At 40.6% G+C, this 20,492-nt stretch overlaps 1 protein-coding gene across 2 annotated transcripts in view; it reads right to left on the bottom strand.

Moving 5' to 3' along the window:
* The window catches only part of LOC122648528, a 207,957-nt gene that overhangs the window by 95,324 nt on the left and 92,141 nt on the right, over positions 1 to 20,492 (bottom strand). For both annotated transcript variants that reach the window (XM_043841740.1, XM_043841741.1), the window contains exons 30-34: positions 12,664 to 12,807; positions 12,250 to 12,525; positions 5,774 to 6,430; positions 5,462 to 5,653; positions 4,758 to 4,861 (exon numbers count right to left, since the gene is read on the bottom strand). In XM_043841740.1, the coding sequence (XP_043697675.1) occupies positions 4,758 to 4,861; positions 5,462 to 5,653; positions 5,774 to 6,430; positions 12,250 to 12,525; positions 12,664 to 12,807 (1,373 nt within the window). The remainder of the gene's footprint in view (positions 1 to 4,757; positions 4,862 to 5,461; positions 5,654 to 5,773; positions 6,431 to 12,249; positions 12,526 to 12,663; positions 12,808 to 20,492) is intronic.

Here is a 20,492-nt window from a genome sequence, read left to right as displayed (position 1 = left end):
TCTCAGGCCTATGACGAGTAGGTGACTCGCTAAATCGTATCACTGCACCAAAAGATTCATTCCATGAGGCAAGGGGACAGAACTATCTCTGAGTACTCTAATGCCTTCCTTAGTCTTTTGGAAGAATATGATCACTACCGGGACCTCCATTTAACTAACCCGGAGGATGAAGCGAAGGTGTATCAGACCTTTGAAAGGGAGCGGGTGTTCACTTTACTTGGTGGTTAGAACCCAGACTATGAACCCATCCGGCTCCAACTCTTAGGCCAATCTCCTCTTCCATCTCTTAGTGAGGTCTGTAGTTACCTACAGAGTGAGGAGACTCGGCGTGTCACTATAGACTCCACATCAGCATCATCTCATGACAAGTCAGCTCTCAATTCTAGTTCTTTTCGAGACACCCGTGGGGGTAGTAGAGGCCAAGGGCCCAATCGTGAGGCAGCTAGTGTAGTAGAGACAATTGGTGCCAGTGGAGTTGGGAGAGACAGGTTTAAATGTGATCACTGTGGGAGAACTTGGCACACCAAGGATAGGTATTGGTCATGTCATGGTCGCCCCCCTAGCACACGTAGTCATGGTGGTCGTAGAGGGGGAGCTCGAGCTCACTCCGTGAAGACTGAGGCAGATGCTCCACAGGATGATCCTTCCATGGTTGACACAGTCCGCCGGATTATATCCCAGTTGAGCACATCTCCTGCAGCTATCGTGGCCAGCTCATCTTCGTCCTCAGCCTTGCAGGTCTCCGCTACAGCCTCTACTGCAGCCTAGTCTTGGGTCATTGACTCTGGTGCCATTGACCACATGACTGGTATGTCCTCTAATTATGATTCCTATACCATTTGCTCTGGTAAGGATAAAGTCAGGATAGCTGATGGATCCCTTTCTTCTATATCTGGTAAAGGTAGTATCCCTGTTACCTCCTCTATTTCCCTTACCTCAGTTCTTCATGTTCCTAACCTTGTTGTTAACCTTTTATCTATAAGTCACTTGACTAAATCCCTCAACTGTTGTGTCACCCTTTTTCCTTCTCACTGTCTCTTTCAAGATTTGGTGACGAAGAGGATTATTGGTAGCGGACGTGAGGAGAAAGGCTTTTACCTTTTTGATCCTGGTGTACCCACAGCTCAGTCCTATGTGTGTGGACGTGATGACAGTAATTCTGTGGAGTCTGTTATGTTATGGCATCGGCGTCTAGGCCACCCATCTTTTGTTGTAATGAGGAAACATTTACCTCACTTATTTTCTTTTGTTGCATCTTCCCATGTTTTTGAATGTGAACCATGTATGTTGGCCAAACATTATCGCTCCTCCTATCCATATCATGGTAATAGAACTGCTGCTCCTTTCCATATTATACATACTGATGTTTGGGGACCTTCCCCCACTACCTCTTTATTTGGCTTTTGTTACTTTTTGTGTCTTTTGTTGATGATTTTTCTTGTGCTACTTGGACTGTTCTTATGAAACACAAGAATGATGTTTGTGAGGCATTTCAGAATTTTTATCAGATGATTCTTACTAAGTTTGATACTCGTATCAAAATTGTTCGGTCTGATAAAGGGGGAGAATATATGTTTAGTGGCCTCCAAGCCTTCTTTACTAATAATGGAATTCTCCATCAGCTAGCGTGTGTTGACACACCCCAACAAAATGGGGTTGCTGAGAGGAAAAATCGCCATTTAGTGGAGGTCACTCGTAGTCTCTAGTTTGGCATGCATGTTCCCAAGACCTTCTGGTCTGCTGCTCTTCTCACTGCTTCTTTTCTCATCAATCGCATGCCGACCAAACTTCTTGCTTTCAAATCTCCCTTAGAAGTCTTATCTCCACAGGTTTCTGCTCTCTCTTCCTCCTAAAATCTTTGGCTGTGTTTGTTATGTGCATGTTAACAAATCACATCGCACAAAACTTGATCCCAAAGCCCTCAGGTGTCTTTTTCTTAGCTACTCTTCTACTTCTAAAGGTTACCGGTGCTACCATCCTTCCTCGCCGGTGCTTCACCTCCAAAGATGTCACCTTCTTTGAATCTGTACCTTTTTTTGCCCCATCTCAGCATCCTCTTCAGGGGGAGAATTGTGGGAATGAACAGGCTGCTGATTCTCTCCATTACCCACTACCTATCTCTCCCTTTATGCTTGACATTGGGAAGTCTGTGAATCTGGATGATGTGCATACTGATTCGGTGGTTGACAAGGACAAAGATTACCACATTACATACAGAAAAGGTAAAGGCTTGCATAATGAAAGAAAGAAGACCTACCAAGAGTCCTCTTTGGATCCAGATCCACAACCTGAGATCCACTATTCTCACTCAGGTGATCTCCCTTCTCCTTCTTTATGTGATTTAGACCTCCCTATTGCTGTTCGCAATGGGAAAAGAGCTTGTACTAATCCTATAGCCCAGTTTGTTTCCTATGATGCTCTTTCTCCTATAGGTCTTGCCTTTGTTACTACCCTCTCTGTTGCTTCTACTCCCAAAAATGTTATTGGTGCTATGTCTGACCCAAAGTGGAGACAAGCTATGTCTGAGGAAATGATGGCACTTGAGAAGAATGGTACTTGGCAACTGGTGGATCTTCCTAAAGGACGTGTCCCTGTTGGATGCAGATGGGTCTACACAATCAAGTACAAATCTGATGGGAGTGTTGAGAGATACAAAGCAAGGTTGGTGGCTAAGGGATACAGTCAAGTCTATGGAACTGACTATCAGGAGACATTTGCTCCGGTTGCCAAACACAACTCAATTAGAGTTCTTTTGTCATTGGCTGCCAATAAAGAATGGCCATTATACCAATTGGATGTGAAGAATGCCTTTCTCCATTGGGATTTGGAAGAGGAAGTGTACATGTAAACTCCTCCAGGCTTCAAAATGCCATCAGCTGAAGGGAAGGTGTGTCTCCTCAAGAAGGCATTATATGGTCTCAAACAGTCACCAAAGGCATGGTTTGAGCGCTTTCGGCTGGCCATTCTGAAGAATGGATATTCCCAGAGCCAAGCTGATCATACTCTCTTTACTAAGAGGGGCCATGGTACCATCACAGCCCTTATTGTTTATGTTGATGATATTGTGGTCACAGGAGATGATATAGTTGAGATAGATAACCTGAAGAGTTACTTGGCACAACAGTTTGAAATTAAAGACTTGGGTCCCTTGAAGTATTTCTTAGGCATTGAAGTATCAAGGACCAAGAAAGGAATTAATATATGTCAACGGAAGTTTGTTCTTGACTTGTTGACAGAGACAGGAATGTTGGGCTGCAAACCAGCCAATTCTCCTATTGAGCAAAATCATAAACTAGGAGAAGATTGTGGTCCTTCTCTAGTTGATGCGGGAAAGTACCAAAGGCTAGTGGGGAAGCTTATCTGTCTTGCCATGACATGCCCATATATCTCCTATACAGTGGGAGTAGTGAGCCAATTCATGCATGCTCCCAAGAGTGGCCACTTGGATGCCGTGTACCGTATTCTTAGATATTTGAAGTCTTCTCCAGGGAAAGGATTGTTGTATGCCAGACACAACCACTTGAAAGTGGAAGGTTTCACAGATGCTGATTGGGCTGGCTCCATTACAGACAGGAGATCCACTTCCGGTTATTGCACCTTTGTAGGGGGTAATTTGGTTACATGGAGAAGCAAAAAACAGCATGTTGTAGCTAGATCCAGCACAGAGGCAGAATTTAGAGCCATGGCCCATGGAGTATGTGAACTTATATGGTTAAGAAGACTTGTTCAGGAACTGGGGTTTGACACTGAAGGTCCTATGAGACTCTACTGTGATAACAAGGCAGCCATCAGTATTGCCCACAATCTTGTTCAACATGACCGAACCAAGCACATAGAGGTTGATAGACACTTCATCAAGGAGAAGATAGACTCTGGCTGCATTTGTACTCCCTTTGTGAAGACTGGTGATCAGTTCGCAGATATCCTCACCAAAGCTCTTGGTTCTCCTCAGTTTAATATCCTTCTAAGCAAGCTGGGAATGCATGATATATATTCTCCAGCTTGAGGGGGAGTATTAGAGTTGATAGTAAATATGTATCAGGGGTAGTTTAGGAACTAGACTTCTAACTAGTTCCCTTATTATGTATTTTTAACTTTTTATGTCTTTTTACCTTTTACCTCCCTGGGGAGGTGATTGTAATACTTTTAGTAATTCTATTTGAGCAATATAGGTGTGTTGGAGAAGTCTCTCTAACACACACAACTTTCAACCGTAACTCTCTCTTCTTCCCTCTCTTGTCTCCTTCTTCTCTAACATCTTCCTTCCTTCTCCATTGTTTCCCTAATCTGAAACTCAACTCTTACTACTGTAACATATGACATCATGTTAGAATGCATATGGTTAGGTTATCATAAACCCTGTGTTACGACCCTTGCCAACAGGGGTGAGGTGTTGGATAACCCGTGGCAGGTCTGAAGGGTAAATACCGGAATGCCATTCACTGTCCCAACTCTTGATCTTACCAGAAGATTTGGGATTCCATTTCCGTCGAAATTAAAGCAAAGTTATCTTTAGTCCCTCCCTCTACTTGTCTTGACACCCCTAGGAACATGACCATTGTTCAATCCTGGGGTCTCTCTAATGTATCTTTGGTTGCTCTGGCCTCCCTTAGCTAATGTTTAGGCTGGCTGGTTTTTTCTTTTCCCCTTTGGGGCCCTTTGTAATTCTTCTTTCTTCTCTCTTTTGGTAATGAAATTTCTATTCACCCAAATAAAAAGAGTTCCAATAATGATATATATTATTTAAGAGAAATAACCTGCAGAATGCGTCCAACCGTGCATGCAAAAGTTTGTTAGGAAGTGTCGATAATTCGCCAACATCTTTTGATGTATTGTAAAATGTTAGTTCTGGACCAATAGCCTGCAAAAATACAACACTGATAAAAAAAAATGACAACAGACAACATAAGAAGGATAAAAATGATTAAAAAAAAATGGAAAGCACCAATATGTTACAACTTTAAATCTTGCTAATGCTTGTTGAACATTGAATACCAATTATAATGAAGTTCGCAAGTGAGCATTTTGTTTTCACCATTGTTCAATTTTTTTCACTACTGTTATTCAATTTTCATCTGTCCTTTTCTTTTTACTTATTTATCTATCCATTCAAACAGCCATCTCTTATTTCCTATTTACATTTTTTGACTGTCAAAGTGTTTGCATAGATTTTGATGGGCATGCCCTTTGAACAGATTTGTAAAGGTCAATGTGCAAAACACCTATCAACAACTTAACATATGTGGTACATAGCAGCTTAACATTCAGAGCAGCACTGAGCTGATTCTAGATTGGAAAGATTTTTTAGATCAAATTTCATTCACATTCTTTGAAAGAAAATTCATTATAATGCCACTTACATAAAACCCTTCCAAGTAAAAGTAATACTGGAATCAAAAGAGGAACAATAACTAATCATTCCAATATATGCAAATTCATAGAAAGAAAGGTAGTACTTGACCTGCAACTCAATAGTTAACTCAGTAGAGCCATCAGCTGCAGTATTTTGCATTCCTACACTGTTAGTCCTTTCCTCTGAAGAGTTACGGGGAGTACCATCATTCACACTCTCCAAGAAAACATGATCATCTTCGGAAGCTGAATAGCTACTGTTGACCCCCAATACAATACAAGAATCCAAATAGCAACCATTCTGTATCAAAAAGTATGCAACTAAATCATTGACCAAGTTCTAAACCATCGATATTTGGAATATTTCCTTACTAAAACCTAGAGATGATGAAAAGACCAAACTATATGGAATATACTGTACCTTAATATAGACATTTTTAAATTGCAATCTTTTCCCATCTCCCACGTAGATTATCGCTTCTGTGCTAGGACTAGAGAGACTGAAACCATGTCTGTTTTGTAAATATAAATTTCCATCTTTACCATCATAAATAAAATGGTCAAATTTTTCATCATCAACAATAAAAGGTCTCTGAGGTGAGAGTGAGAAATCTGAAGACGGCTGATTATAAGTTGGCTGGTCCAAAATAATCGCACCAACCATATTGAGAGGATTCTCATCATCTTCATTTGACAGCATATTGCGAACTGTTGGAATAAAAAACTCAACAACCGCCAGTAAAAAATCAAGTGCAACTAACAATTGCGGCCTTTGAATGCATAATGATACAGTTGTTGTTGACTGGCTAAACTTGGCATCAAGAATAAGCATTGTGGGTACTGGGTTTACAATGTTTTCATTCAAGGCATTTTTATCTGTATACACCAATTGTTCATTACCATCATCAGTGACATACTGATGGGGACTATACCCAATACTCTTGGGTTTTCCTATTGCCAGTCTAAATTCTTGCTCAGTTCCCTCACGATCATCAATGACAGTGAAACCCTTTAGTGTTGCTGAAAGAAAGCCCTCGCCAAGAGTGTTAGACTTATAGAGAAGCCATCCACCACTCACCTGTCAACAAAAAGACGGTGATAAACTAGCTTGCCATATATCCAAACTGGAAAATATTTGACTACAGAATTCCAAATAAAATGACAAGCAGCCAATTTCCTTGAAATTTTCAAACCTCTCAGCAGCAGCAAAAACACCGAAATAATGGCAGTACTCCTGATTTCCTGATTAAAATGAACTGTTGTTCAACACCCCCCCAGCATAAAATAAAACCAGTGTTGAACTTTAAACTTAGCACACTTAATGACCACGAAATGTAATTGTCATCAGCATGAATTGCTTGCTAATGTGTTTTAATGTTCCCCCGAGCCTGCCAAGAGGGTTTGGTCCTCACTGCTGATGACATGTGTTCTAAATCCTTTTCTTGGCTTCTATTCCTTGGTCTCAGAACAATCGGGATAATCCCTCAAAACTGATTTCAAAGATTCAGGTGTCACCCAAGTGTAAAGCTTTGGCTTGGGACATGAGTCGCATGAAGGTCAATACTTGTGATAGACTTCAAAGAAGGGTAAGGAGGAATTCCATTTTTCCTCAGGCATGTTTGCCACGCATGTTGAGGGGGAGTCATCGTTTGTCCAGTGTATTCTGGTAGAGCTATTTGGGCTCACTTTATGAGCCTATTTGGTCAGAATTGAACCCTGTGCAAGGTGTCCAAGATCTATTGGATTTTTGGCCATCAGTGCACTTGGAAAAAGAGGAAAGCCTATGCGGTGGTTTGTGTTCTTAGCCACATTTAGGCCATTTTGGAAAAAAGAAACAACAGATATTTAGAGGGTGGTAGAAGTCCGTTCAACTAGTTATCGAGCTCATTATGGTAAAAAATTAGCTAGATAGGCTGTTACATTTGAGACTTTAAGGGGTATATTAATTAATGACATCTAGAGGAACTGGAAGGTAGTTGCATCATCTGCTTCCAATCTGCCCTCCATCCTCCATAAATTGAACCTTCCCCCATGTGATTAAGCTCAATTTGATGGTCGTTCCATCAGCAATCCAGGGTAGCGGGGGTGGCAGTGATGGCTGTGATGCAGATACAAGGTACACTATCAAGTACAGTCACAGGAACCAGACCAGATAAAAAAACAAAGGCCTGCAGTTCATCATTGAACCAGTTTTCGGTTCAAAACAAACCATGCGGTTTGGGAGTTTCTGGTTCTCCCAAAACAAGATTCATGGGATCTATCTAGGAATTTTATTTTTTATTATTTTATTGTTTGATTGTTTCCTTACCCTGTGATTGAGGGACTTTGTATAATTTGTTTTGGCCTTTTCTTTTCATGTTCTGTCCAGGATTGATTCTCACCTTTCCTAGACCCAATCTGAATCATTTCTACATAAATCTTTAAATACATGTAAAGCTTGGCCCTCCCCCACAATTTTAAAGAATGACTTGACTTCAGCCTTTCAATTCTGTGCATAGTTGTCAAGGCGACAGCAACACCAATATCCTACAACAATCCTCTAAGTTCACAGTAAGTTGAACACAGTACATACTTTCCATTGATGATGTTTAAACACAGTAGGTTGAGGTGTCGGTGATGAGGCAGCCTGCGGGACATGGTGAACAATGGACAAAACAATAGAAACGGGAAGATCATCATCCAAGTCAGACACAGTAAAAGACGAACTATCATATGGCGTAGACTCAAAGAAAGAGACATCAGCTGTAACAAAGTATTTTCGCAACTCAAAAGAATAACAACGATAACCCTTTTGAGTACGAGAATAACCAACAAACATACACTTGAGAGCTTTGGGATCCAACTTGGAAACACTAAGACGATGATCACGGATAAAGCAAGCACTGCCAAACAAGCGTGGTGGCAAAACAAACAATGGCACAGAAGGAAACAATAAAGAAAAGAGAATACCACCACGTAAAACAGAGGAAGGCATGCGATTAATGAGGTAATAGGAAGTCAAAACAGCATTTATCCAAAAGGATTTAGCTACTTTCATTTCAAATAAAAGAGAACGAGTAACCTCCATTAAATGTCTATTCTTCCTCTCAGCTACACCATTTTGTTATGGGGTGTAAGCACAAGAGGACTGTTGAATAATACCACCTTAAGTCATAAATTCAGCAAAAGGAGCAGAAAAATATTCCTTAGCGTTATCACTACGAAGAACACGCAAAGGATTCGGAAATTGATTAGTTACCATTCACAAAAGCATAAAAGATAGAAAATAACTCAGAAAGATTTTTCAATAAGTAAATCCAGGTAACTAGAAAATAACTCAGAACGATTTTTCATTAAGTAAATCCAGGTAACCTTGGAATAATCATCAACAAAAGTTACAAAGTAACGAAAACCCAAAGTAGAAATGACAGGACACAGACCCCAAACATATGAATGAACTAACGGAAAAGGTTGGTCAGACCGTTTATTGACTCTAGGAGGATAACTCACACAGTGGAGCTTCCTAAACTGACACGACTCACAATTTAAACTGGAAAGGGACCGAAAACGACTATCAAGAAGCTTCAAACTCTCCAATGAAGGATGACCCAAACGACAATGAATTTGGTGAGGTGACGCCACACTGGTACACGCCATAGATGAAGTGTCCTCAAGTATATAAAGTTTCCCCGACTCACAACCTCTACCAATCATCCTCTTCGATGAAAGATCCTGAAATACATAAGAATCTGAAGAAAAGGTTACAGAACAATTATGGGTTTTGATAAACCGACTAACAGATAAAAGATTAAAAGGAAAATCAGGCACATAAAGAACGGATGACAAAGATAGAGGAGGTGTAACATGAGCAGTACCGGTACCAGTCACTTTAGCAAAGGAACCATTAGCTAAGGTGACACTAGAGGAAGATTTCTGAAAAGAAGAAAGTATACCTAAAACAACAGTCATATGTTCGGAAGCCCCTGAATCAATGATCCAGGGACGAGAAGTAGCAGTCATAAGGCATGCAGTGGCATTACCTGTCTAAACAAAGGTGGCAGTTGGAGGTTGGGCTAACTGAGAAATCTGGAACTGTGTAAAACGAGCATATTCATCATCAGACATCTTCACGGTCTTACCCTCAGGCTGTGTAAATGTAGAAACAGGAGACTCAGTAATAGTAGCAAAGTTGGAAAACTGTTGATGATTTGGTTTGCCATAAAGTTTCCAACAGAAACGTTGGATATGTCCTGGAAGACCACAATGATGACAAGTCCGCACCAAACCACCAGAACCATCAGAATTACTTTGAGTACCCGAAGTAGGTGCTTTACTAGAACCAGCCCCACCACCAGTATTACTATTACCACCACTACCAACCCCACTGTTGGGCCCACGGTTTGATGGAAAAGAAGCCAAAGCCGAAGTGTCAACACCAATAGTGCTCTCACGAGAAACACAAAGAACTCTGGAAAAGGTTTCAGACAAAGTGGCTATCTTGTCACCACCAAGAATTTGGGAACGAACCGAGTCAAACTCCTTCCCAAGTCCTCCTAAAAACCCCATAACAGCAAGTTGCTCCCGCTGACTTTGCATTTGTTCTACATTAGAAGTGATAGGCAGTAAGGAATTAAGCTCCTCATACATCCTCTTAAAATCAGCAAAGTATTAGGTCAAAGTATGACCCTTTCTATCAACCCTGTAGAACTTTTGGGATAAGTCATTAATACGGGTAAGGTTGTTTTGTCTAGAATACAAAACATTGAGATACTCCCACAACTCCTTTACTGTATCAATGTGTGCTACCAAATCGTTGGTGCTACATAGAATTCAACATCTGTCCTAAGATTCAAGCATCAACTGTTTCCCACGAGGGATCATCTTCAGGCTTAGATTTGAATAGGTGATGGTGCTGATCATGTCCCGTCAACACCAACTTAACAATTTTCTTCCATTGTAGAAAGTTGGTGATCCCCTCCAACTTCTTCTCAGTGATACGATTGGAGGAAGAAAAAATTTCTGTAGTCATTACAGACTTCGAACCATCACAAGATTTGGATACATCACCCATTATCCACTATTGGATTGATGAAGTAAAGAGAGAAACCCAAAAAGTGCAGAAAAAACAGCAAAAGTCGATTCCACAGAGAAGACAGCTGGAATTTGTTTCCCCAAAACATTTTGCCCCAAAGAGAAGGCAACACACTCCAAAGAATCCAGCCAATCCACACGATCGCAAAACCCTGCTAACACATCGATTTTTCTCCCCATAGAAAAATCGATTTAAAAACCCTGCAAGTGTTGCCGATTTGATATTTGAGTCTCCAAAGCAATCTTCACTTCATCCAACACCTTTAAACACATTCACAAACAGAAAAGAGAGACCTAGTTCTTAATTTTATGTCATGAACTAGTCTCTAAACAGTCCCAAAATACAGCATAGGGTGCTGCACCCCTTCAAACAAAGAATAGAAAAAACCGCAAGCCCTTCAAGTCCTCAAATACTCTTCAATCTTCAATTATAGGCTGTAGAGAGGAGAAGGAAGAACTCGCGAAAGCTGTAGCAGTACCTAATGCTCTGATACCATGTCAATAATGCAAGAAAAAGAAGAAGAAGAAGAGAAGAGAAGAGAAGTGCAACTTGGGAGTTACACGATATGTGTAATCTCCCTAAATACTTCATTATATATTTAGTGAAGGGTAAAACAGGAAAACATAAGACATAAAAATAATAAAAGACCTAGACAAAAATACCCCTCACATATCTCGGTATTAGTGAAGGCACTAATACCAAGCCATACACACTTCACGGTAACATTAACTTTAGAAAGACGGCCTCACTTCAAGAGACGACGCTTATGGCCATTTTCAAGTCATGTTTCATATGACTCTGGATGTAGAAGCAGAAACTATCAACCACTGAGATGTAGGATAATGTGTCGATTTTGAGATATAACAAGAAGTGGACTTGGAACTTCAGACCAGAGAAAGTGAGGATGACCTGCCTCAACTTGATAAAAATAGCTCTCAACAAGGCATGAAAGAATAGAGAAAACATAAATAGGCCACCCTCAGGGCTCAAGAAGAACCTAGGGAATTCTAGAGAAAGTAAACAAAAAGCAGGAACCAATCTCAAAACTGTATTCATCCAAAAAAAATGAAGATACAGTGTTAAGATTTCATAATTCTGAAATAAAGGATTTGAACTCCACAATTCTATATTAAGAATTTGAAGGTTTTCCTCAACAGCCTCTCCCCTTTCTTTGAAGCCCTTTTGCTAGCTCTAGAGTTTTGACCTTTGGGTATATCCACATAGAAGCAAATTTTTCCTGCAGACCTGATAGTACTAGTAGTATGCCTTCACAAACCACCTCTTTCTATATGCAACAAGATGAAATCATGCTCTCACTCTTCAACCCTTCAAAGCCCCTCTCAGCACCACCCAGGGATTCCATAACACATCTCAATCCAAGCAGAAAAGACAGAGAGCCACAATTATCTATAATGCAACCATATAAAACTCTCCATAAGATTACATATTGAGGTCTTCTAGAATTTGATGATACCATTTACTCAATCCTAAATTATGTGAGGATGTTGGATCACCACTTGTGGATTGGGAATATGCATTGAAAGATTTCAAGATCAGATATGCTTTAGTTTGTTCTTGGATAATGATATGGAATGTTGTTCCCACATTTTTCATAATATCATGTATTACAGTTTCACATAAAAATTATGACCCGGATAAGATATGCATAAAACTACATGAACCAAAAACACATGAAACTTTTGGAGTGTTATTTTATATTTCATAATCCATATATTAAAGTGCGGTTTAACATCACAATCCTTTTGGAAGAAAATGGCAAATGAAGGAGTTTTGTTCAGCAAAACCTAAAAGTTAGAATCAAATACCTGCACTGTGGCCAGGGCAGTGTCCCTCTTTACCCCAGAATGCAGGCATAATTCAACCAAATCAATGGCAACCCAAACTTTCATAGACACCCATGATTCTCTCTCATGCGTTTCAAATTCAACACTGGAAGCTACAGGAACAAGAGGTTCTGCCACCTCATCTGTCTCAAGGTTCAGTGGTGGAATAGTGTTGGGAGTCTCGGACAAATTAGATATTGCACATTCAGTAATTATCTGGTACTCTTTGTTGGATAAAGCAGCTTTCAGCTCATGTATCTAGAGACAAAGAAATGCAATGGTCAGTAATGAAATCACAGCTCCAAGGAATATGTTCTCCAGTAATTTTCAAACTCCATTAAACAATCAAGAAAATCCACTAGCTGTTATTATCACTCCAACCAAGCCCTAAAATACCTTGATTGTAACCTCTGTATTCGGGATTTGATGCAGCAAATCCCGAAGTGACCTCCGAATAATAATTGAAAGCCCCTTGACATCTTGAATTATGCTTTCACCAGATTCTTTTCTACTCCCAACAATTAAGTTGACATTCTCAACCTGCATGGAACATGGTAGTGGTAGATAACATCACAAGCATGTACACAAAGTTGATACAAAAATAGGATGCATGTCTTAGTTGACATCATAAATTGTATCAATGAAAATTGAAATAGAAAAGGGCAGTGAAATAGGCTAGCATTCTTCAAATCATCTTCACAGCCCATTGAACTCACTGTGACTTGACTAGGGAGGGATAAGAGTGGAGTCGATTAGGAAGTCACTGAAGTGGACTCAAGGGTCTTTCTTTCCCTTTATTATCATATAAATACAGTTAAAAATTCGTAAATTACAAAAATTTGTAATCAAAAGTCATGAAGTAAACCTTCAACATTTTTTATGACAATAACTCACCCTGTGTACAAAACAACTTTTCAATATATTTTTTTTAGGTGAATAAAAATTCATTATCAAAGGAGAAGAAAAACAGGGGCCCCCCAAAGGGATAGAGAATATACAAAGGAGCAAAACCGAAGACGAAACAAGATACAAGATCACACACACTAGAAAGAACAGGGAAGGTTCGAAGAGGCGACAATGAACCTATTTCTGGGGGAATCAGCACATCCGAAGGGGCTGCAGACAATTTGCTCCTGATGTCCAAAAAGATGGTGTTCCTAATCTGCTGAAATAATCTAGAGTAGGGAGCCATCTTCTGAGTTTACGCTCCAACCAAATATGCTGAATAGCAGCGCCAAAGCAAGTTTACCACACAAAAATCTACTCACACTGAAGAGTGACGAGGCAATATTCGTCTTCTACCGGGCCAGCATCCGCAAGGAGCCAAGACCAAATCCTTGAGGAAAAAGGACATCTGAAGAAGAGGTGATCAACGTCTTCTTAGGCATTCCACAAAGTTTGCAAGGAGGGACTTAAGTGTCTGAATAAGGAAAGCCTGCATTAGAAGGAAGTAGGTAATGGCCAGCCAAACTGTGAAGCTTTGGCGCAGAATATAGGAATTGAACCAAACAAATTGCGCCAAGGAAGCCAAGCCACGAGTTCTAATAAGATCCCAAAACGACTTCAAGCTGAATAGACCCGAAGGAGAGGCAGTCCAAGAGATGAGATCTCCCCTTCCAACTGGCCTCCTATGGATACCCGGGAGGGCAGAACATATAGGACCCAATTGGGTGAAGAGGAGATAAGAGGGGCCCAAACATCGTCCTGAATAATGTCAGAAACAATGGCTATTTTGTCTGATCCCAAACTAGAATTGGCTTTGTTGCCCACTAAATGAAGGAAGATGTCTAGGGGGTGCCAGTTGACCAACCAAAGTCTAGTGGAGGCACCATCATCAAACCAATGTACAAAAACTACTACTGTCAAAGAAAAAATTCAAAACAGAGTGCAACTAGCCTCTATTTGTAGAAAATATAATTCCTGCAATTGAATGTTTCCATGGACAGCAAGTAGAACATGTTGATGCAAAGAGACCCTAGTTAATCTCTCTATCAACAATTCAACATCACTAGGGTTTTGCATTAATCAAAGACAGCATAGGTTGCTGCAACCAAAAGGATAATCCATAAAGAGACTCTCAAAACAGTATCATTGGTGATTGTAATCGCTGGTTAAGAGAGCTGTGATACCATGTGACAAGATCAGAACCTAGAAACAACAATCACAATAAGGAGAAGAGAGAAGAAGAAGAAGAAAAGAAGAACTGATGAAAGAGAAGACTCTCACCAAAAGACAATACAGCCAATAATCCCTATAGATAAATCAAATGTTACAGGAATACAAGAATTCTCCAGTCATGTGAGATTAGTAGAACACAATTAGGAAACTAGCACTAACTAGAGAACAAATACAAAACTACCTAACACATTGAATAGAGCTAATAGAAACATAATAACACTGAACAAATGACTACCACGGGGACAAGACGGACAAGACAACAATACTCCTGTGGTATTACAAGCATTACTTAACAAGGGCCAAATTTCAGATTTCACATCCCTGAAAATGCTTCCAACATCTTGGCTTTTTGTTAGAGTTTATATGTTGTAGGGGTACTTTAGGAACTAGTTAGTTAACTAGTTCCCTTATATTGTATTTTTCTGTTTTACCTTTTACCTCCCTAGGGAGGTGTATGTAATTTCTTTTAGCTCATTAGTGAAGTAATATAGGTGTGGTGGAGACTATTCCCCAACACACAACATTGCACCATTTTCTCTTCTTCTCTTCTTCTCTCCTTCTTCTCCTTCTTCAACCTCCTACCTTCATCTTTCCTTTGTTCACTTGCTGTCTTTAACTTCCAACTTGGTATCAGAGCTTAATTTGTTGGTTTGAGAGTCAATTCACCTTCTTGTTCTATTTCTATCCTCTCTTTGGAACCCTAGGTTACAAAGGGGTTCCAAGGCAGGAGTTATAATGTGAAAAGCTTGAAGATATCTTACAAGCATAGTTCAAAATCTCGCGAAATCTCTTCGGAAATTTCGGATATTTCGACCTCCTCGAAACAAAATGCCACCTCGAATAAAAAAAATACAAAAATTCGATCGAAATTCTCGAAATTTCGAGATATCTCTAGATTTTTTCAAAATATCGCGAGATTTTGAATGTCTCGAGAAATTGCTTTATATAAATGAACATGTTTCGTCAGTCTCGGTCGAAATTTCGACCGAGACTGAGAAACAACTCTGGTTTTGCACTTTTGCTTGGTTCTTGAAGGTTTTTGCTCATTTCTTCTCCATTCTTCCACTTCCCACTTGAATCCTTACCGCATCTATGCCGGAATCACTTGGAGAACAAACTTCTTAGCACATCTGTGGAGCCTTTCCACTATTCCAGGTAAAACCATATTCTCAAAATTGATTTTTTTTAGGGAAATGCATGATCAACATGTTTGTTTGGGATATAGTGGATCGTCTTTTATGGATGACTTCTTTTCTTACCCCGGCTACCCAACCCACCAGCTGCAGCCGTACAACCCGTACATGCTCCCAGAGCCGTCATATGACTCATATCATAGTGGATCAGTGGGTAGTACTTCTTCACAGTTTGGTGACCTATATCCTAGGATAGGTTTACCTTCAGCATGTTGATGATGCAGTTTACATGGCCACTGTGGATGACTACACTCGCTTCTTCTCCCAGAATATGACGTGGCATGCATTTGTCCTACAGTCGGAAAGCAATACACGTCGGCTCCAGCGGACCATGAGTGGGGTTGATCCTGGATGGCGGAGTAGTTATTATTAGCAAATTTGTAAACATTTGAGATGAATGATGACTAGTTGACTACTTAACTTGTAGCCTTGTAGGGGACAATTGGGGATATTAACATATTGTGATTTGGAATGTTTGATATCATCTTCTTAAATCTTAACTCTTAAGTTGTTATTTGTTAACTTGTTATTGACTTGATGTCTTATGTACTTAATATTATGATTTATGCCTTAACTTATGAATCATTATGTTTCCAACTTAGTTCCAAGTCAATTTACTTGTTTAATGTACAATGTGTATGTGTAAATGTGTAATTAACTAAGTTATACATTAGGGTTCGACCGTACGTTGCCAATCAATGGTGCACATCCAAAACACCATTTTGGGTGACTATTTTTGCAATTTGAACATTTAAATGTGTTTATATAGCCTAAAATAGGGTTTCCATGAAGTTTTAGGCCTTAACTTGGCCTAAAACCCATCGAAATGACCTATCGAAACATACCAAAAAAAATACAATATTTCGACCGAAATATCCGAAATTTCGAATATTTCGGATATTTTGGTCAGCCCGAAATACCGAAACGAAACGAGTTCTCGAACTATGCTTACAAGAGGAATGAATGAAGACCATAGAGCCACAAAAGGAAGAGTTTACTTGAACAAATAAGGGTTTGGAGCTCAATCTAGCTATGCAGCAACTTACCGCCAGCTTCTTGGTAATTTTTCCTCATCTTCTTCATTCGGTTGTCCTTGGAGCTGAGTTATAGCTCATTTGAATCGCCCTAGGGTCTACTTGAACCCCCCCCCCTCATGGTCTCGGTTGATATCCTCAAGAGTAGCTGCTTCAAAAATCATCTTCTTCTTGGATTTTAAGGTACCGCCAGACTCTGTTTTCGTCTATGCTGCTGGTGTCAATGGACTATGTTGCTTCTTGCTTCTCCATGTGACTAAATTACCACCAAAAAATGTACAATAGCCAGATGTAGATCTTCTGTCTGAGATGGATCCAGCCCAGTCAACATCTGTGAAGCCCTCTATCCTCAGTTGATCATGTCTGGCATACAATAGTCCTTTCCCTGGGGAGGACTTCAAGTATCTAAGGATACGATATACAGCATCCAAGTGCCCACTCTTGGGGGCATGCATAAACTCACTCACAACTCCCACTACATAAGAAATATCTGGGCGAGTCATAAATAGATAGATGAGTTTCCCCACTAATCTCTGGTACTTCCCTGCATCAACAAGAGAGGGACCACAATCTTCTCCTAGTTTGTGATTCTGCTCAATAGGAGAACTTCCTGGTTTTGTAGCCCAACATCTCTGTCTCTTTCAACAAATCAAGGACAAACTTCCTTTGACATATGTTGATTCCTTTCTTGGACCTTGACACTTCAATTCCCAAGAATTACTTCAAGGGACCCAAATCTTTAATCTCAAACCGTTGTGCCAAGTAGGTCTTCAGCCTAGCTATCTCAGCTTTGTCATTTCCAGTCACAACAATGTCATCAACATAGACAATAAGAGCTATGATGGTACCATTACCTCTCCGGGTATATAAGGAATGGTCAGCTTGACTCTTGGAGTACCCATTCTTCAGAATAGCCTGCCTGAACCTGTCAAACCATGCTTTAGTAGATTGTTTGAGACCATATAAAGCCTCTTCAGGAGACACACCTTGCCTTCAGCTGAAGGAAACTTGAAGCCAGGAGGGGGCTGCATGTACACTTCCTTCTCTGAGTCACCATGGAGGAAAACATTCTTCACATCAAACTGGAATAGAGGCCAATCTCTATTGGCTGCAAATGAAAAGAGGACTCGAATAGAATTATGCTTAGCCACAGGAGCAAATGTCTCCTGATAGTCAATCCCATACACTTGACTATACCCTTTGGCCACCAACCTAGCCTTTTATCGCTCGATTGTTCCATCTGATAGGTACTTGATTGTGTAGACCCACCTGCATGCAATTAAAACTCTCCCCCCGGGAAGGTTAACCAGTTTCCAAGTACAATTATAGCAATGGCTGTAATACCAAGTTACAGCTCATTGTAATCGTCCTAGGGTCTACTTGAACCCCCCCCCATATGGTCTCGGTTCATATCCTCAAGAGTAGTTGCTTCAAAAATCATCTTCTTCTTGGATTTTAAGGTACCGCCAGGCTCTGTTTTCGTCTGTGCTGCTAGTGTCGATGGACTATGAGTTGGGTTTTAGGTTAGAGATGTAAGTAAGAGAAGGAAGAGAAGTTGAAGGAGAAAGAGATGAGGAAGAGAGGAAGAAGAGAATGGAGAGAGATTTTTTGGTTGTGAATATCTTGTGTGTGAGAAACTTCTCCACACTACTATATTACTTCAATGATAAGAAAAGAATATTACATCCACCTCCCAAGGGAGGTAAAAGGTAAAAAAGTATAAAGAAGGAAAAATACATAATAAGGCAACTAGTCTTTAGACTAGTTCCTAAACTACCCTTAATACATAACTTCTAACAACTCTAACACTCCCCCTCAAGTTGGAGAATAAATGTCATGCATTCCTAACTTGCATAGGAGAGTACCAAACTGGATATAGTTAAGAGCCTTGGTGAAGATATCTGCCAGTTGATCACCAGTCTTCACAAAAGGAGTACAAATGCAGGCAGAGTCCATCTTTTCCTTGATAAAATATCAACCCACTTCAATATGCTTGGTCCTGTCATGTTACACTGGATTGAGGGCAATACTGATGGCAGCCTTGTTATCACAGTAGAGTCTCATAGGGCCTTCAGTGTCAGATCCCAGTTCTTGAACAAGTCTTTTCAACCATATGAATTCACACACTCCATGAGCCATAGCTCTAAATTCTGCCTCTGCACTAGATCTGGCTACAACATGCTGTTTTTTGCTTCTCCATGTAACCAAATTTCCTCCCACAAAGGTACAATAGCCTGAGGTAGATCTCCTGTCTGTAATGGATCCATCCCAATCGGCATCAGTGAAACCTTCCACTCTCAAGTGATTATCCCTTGCATATAACAATCCTTTCCCTGGAGAAGACTTCAAATATCTGAGAATGCGATATACAGCATCCAAGTGGCCACTCTTAGGCGCATGCATGAATTGGCTCACCACTCCCACTGCATAAGAGATATCTGGGCGTGTCATAGAAAGATAGATAAGCTTACCCACTAGCCTTTGGTATTTTCCCGCATCAACAAGAGAAGGACCGCAATCTTCTCCTAGTTTGTGATTCTGCTCAATAGGAGAATATGCTGGTTTGCAGCCTAACATCCCTGTCTCTGTCAACAAAATCAAGAACAAACTTCCATTGGCATATGTTGAATCCTTTCTTGGTCCTTGATACCTCAATTCCTAAGAAGTATTTCAAGGGACCTAGGTCTTTGATTTCAAACTGTTGAGCCAAGTATTTTTTCAGTTTAGCTATCTCAGTTGTATCATCTCTAGTGACCACAATATCATCACCATAGACAATGAGGGTTGTGATGGTACCATTGCCCTGCTTGGTAAAAAGAGTGTGGTCAGCTTGGCTCTGGGAATATCCATTCTTCAGAATAGCATGCCGGAAGCGCTCAAACCATGCCTTTGGTGATTGTTTGAGGCCATATAGTACCTTCTTGAGGAGGAATACTTTCCCTTCAGCGGAAGGCATTTTAAAGCCTGGTGGAGTTTGCATGTACACTTCCTCTTCTAAGTCTCCATGAAGAAAGGCATTCTTCACATCCAACTGATATAATAGCCAAAAATCGTCGCTAAGCGACAAGATGAGGACGATCTATATTTCCTTCGACAGCTTCCTTGCCCTTTGGCAAACCTGTACCTGCAAAATCAGCTAAAAGAGAATATACAAGAGTGTGAGCTCCACCGAGCCCGTGAATGAAACATATCATCATGCATGCATATGCAATCACAACCATATGATTCTACATGATATGCATTTCAGTTATTTATTAGCCACCTAACATCACAACTAAGGCAGGTTAGTGCTACTACAATCACCAATACATGTATCCCTGGTGCGGGCTTTTACCCCTTCCCGCGATACACCCATTAAGTTGTCGGAGAGGACCAGTCAGCTCCAGCAGACATACCCTTGGTCAGCCCGACCAACCCTCTGTGATTAATCCTGTGAGGTAACCGTCTTTTGTACTATAATTCACCTTTTCGGTGCTTCCCAAGCATATTGCTCGAGGATTTACTTTGTTTGGCTTATAGCCGTAATTCACCTTTTCGCTGCTTCCCAAGCATATTGCTCGAGGCTTCCCGACATATTGCCCAAGGCATCCCAGCAATATTGCCGAGGCTTCCCGGCGTATTCGCCCGAGGTTTTACAGTAGTCCTCATAGGCATCCAACACCTTAACCCCTGTTGGCAAGGGTGCGTAGCATGGGTGATGAAACTCTAACCCCATGTCTATATGGCATCGTATGAGTCGGGCGGTGTCAACCGTATCCCATTCTACGGGCTACTACAGGCCTCATTTCCAAGCCGGCTACAGCATCTAGTCTAGCATACA

This window comes from Telopea speciosissima, chromosome 1 (assembly GCF_018873765.1).
Source record: "Telopea speciosissima isolate NSW1024214 ecotype Mountain lineage chromosome 1, Tspe_v1, whole genome shotgun sequence".
Classification (NCBI taxonomy): domain Eukaryota; kingdom Viridiplantae; phylum Streptophyta; class Magnoliopsida; order Proteales; family Proteaceae; genus Telopea; species Telopea speciosissima.
This window is presented reverse-complemented; position numbering and strand designations above follow the sequence as displayed.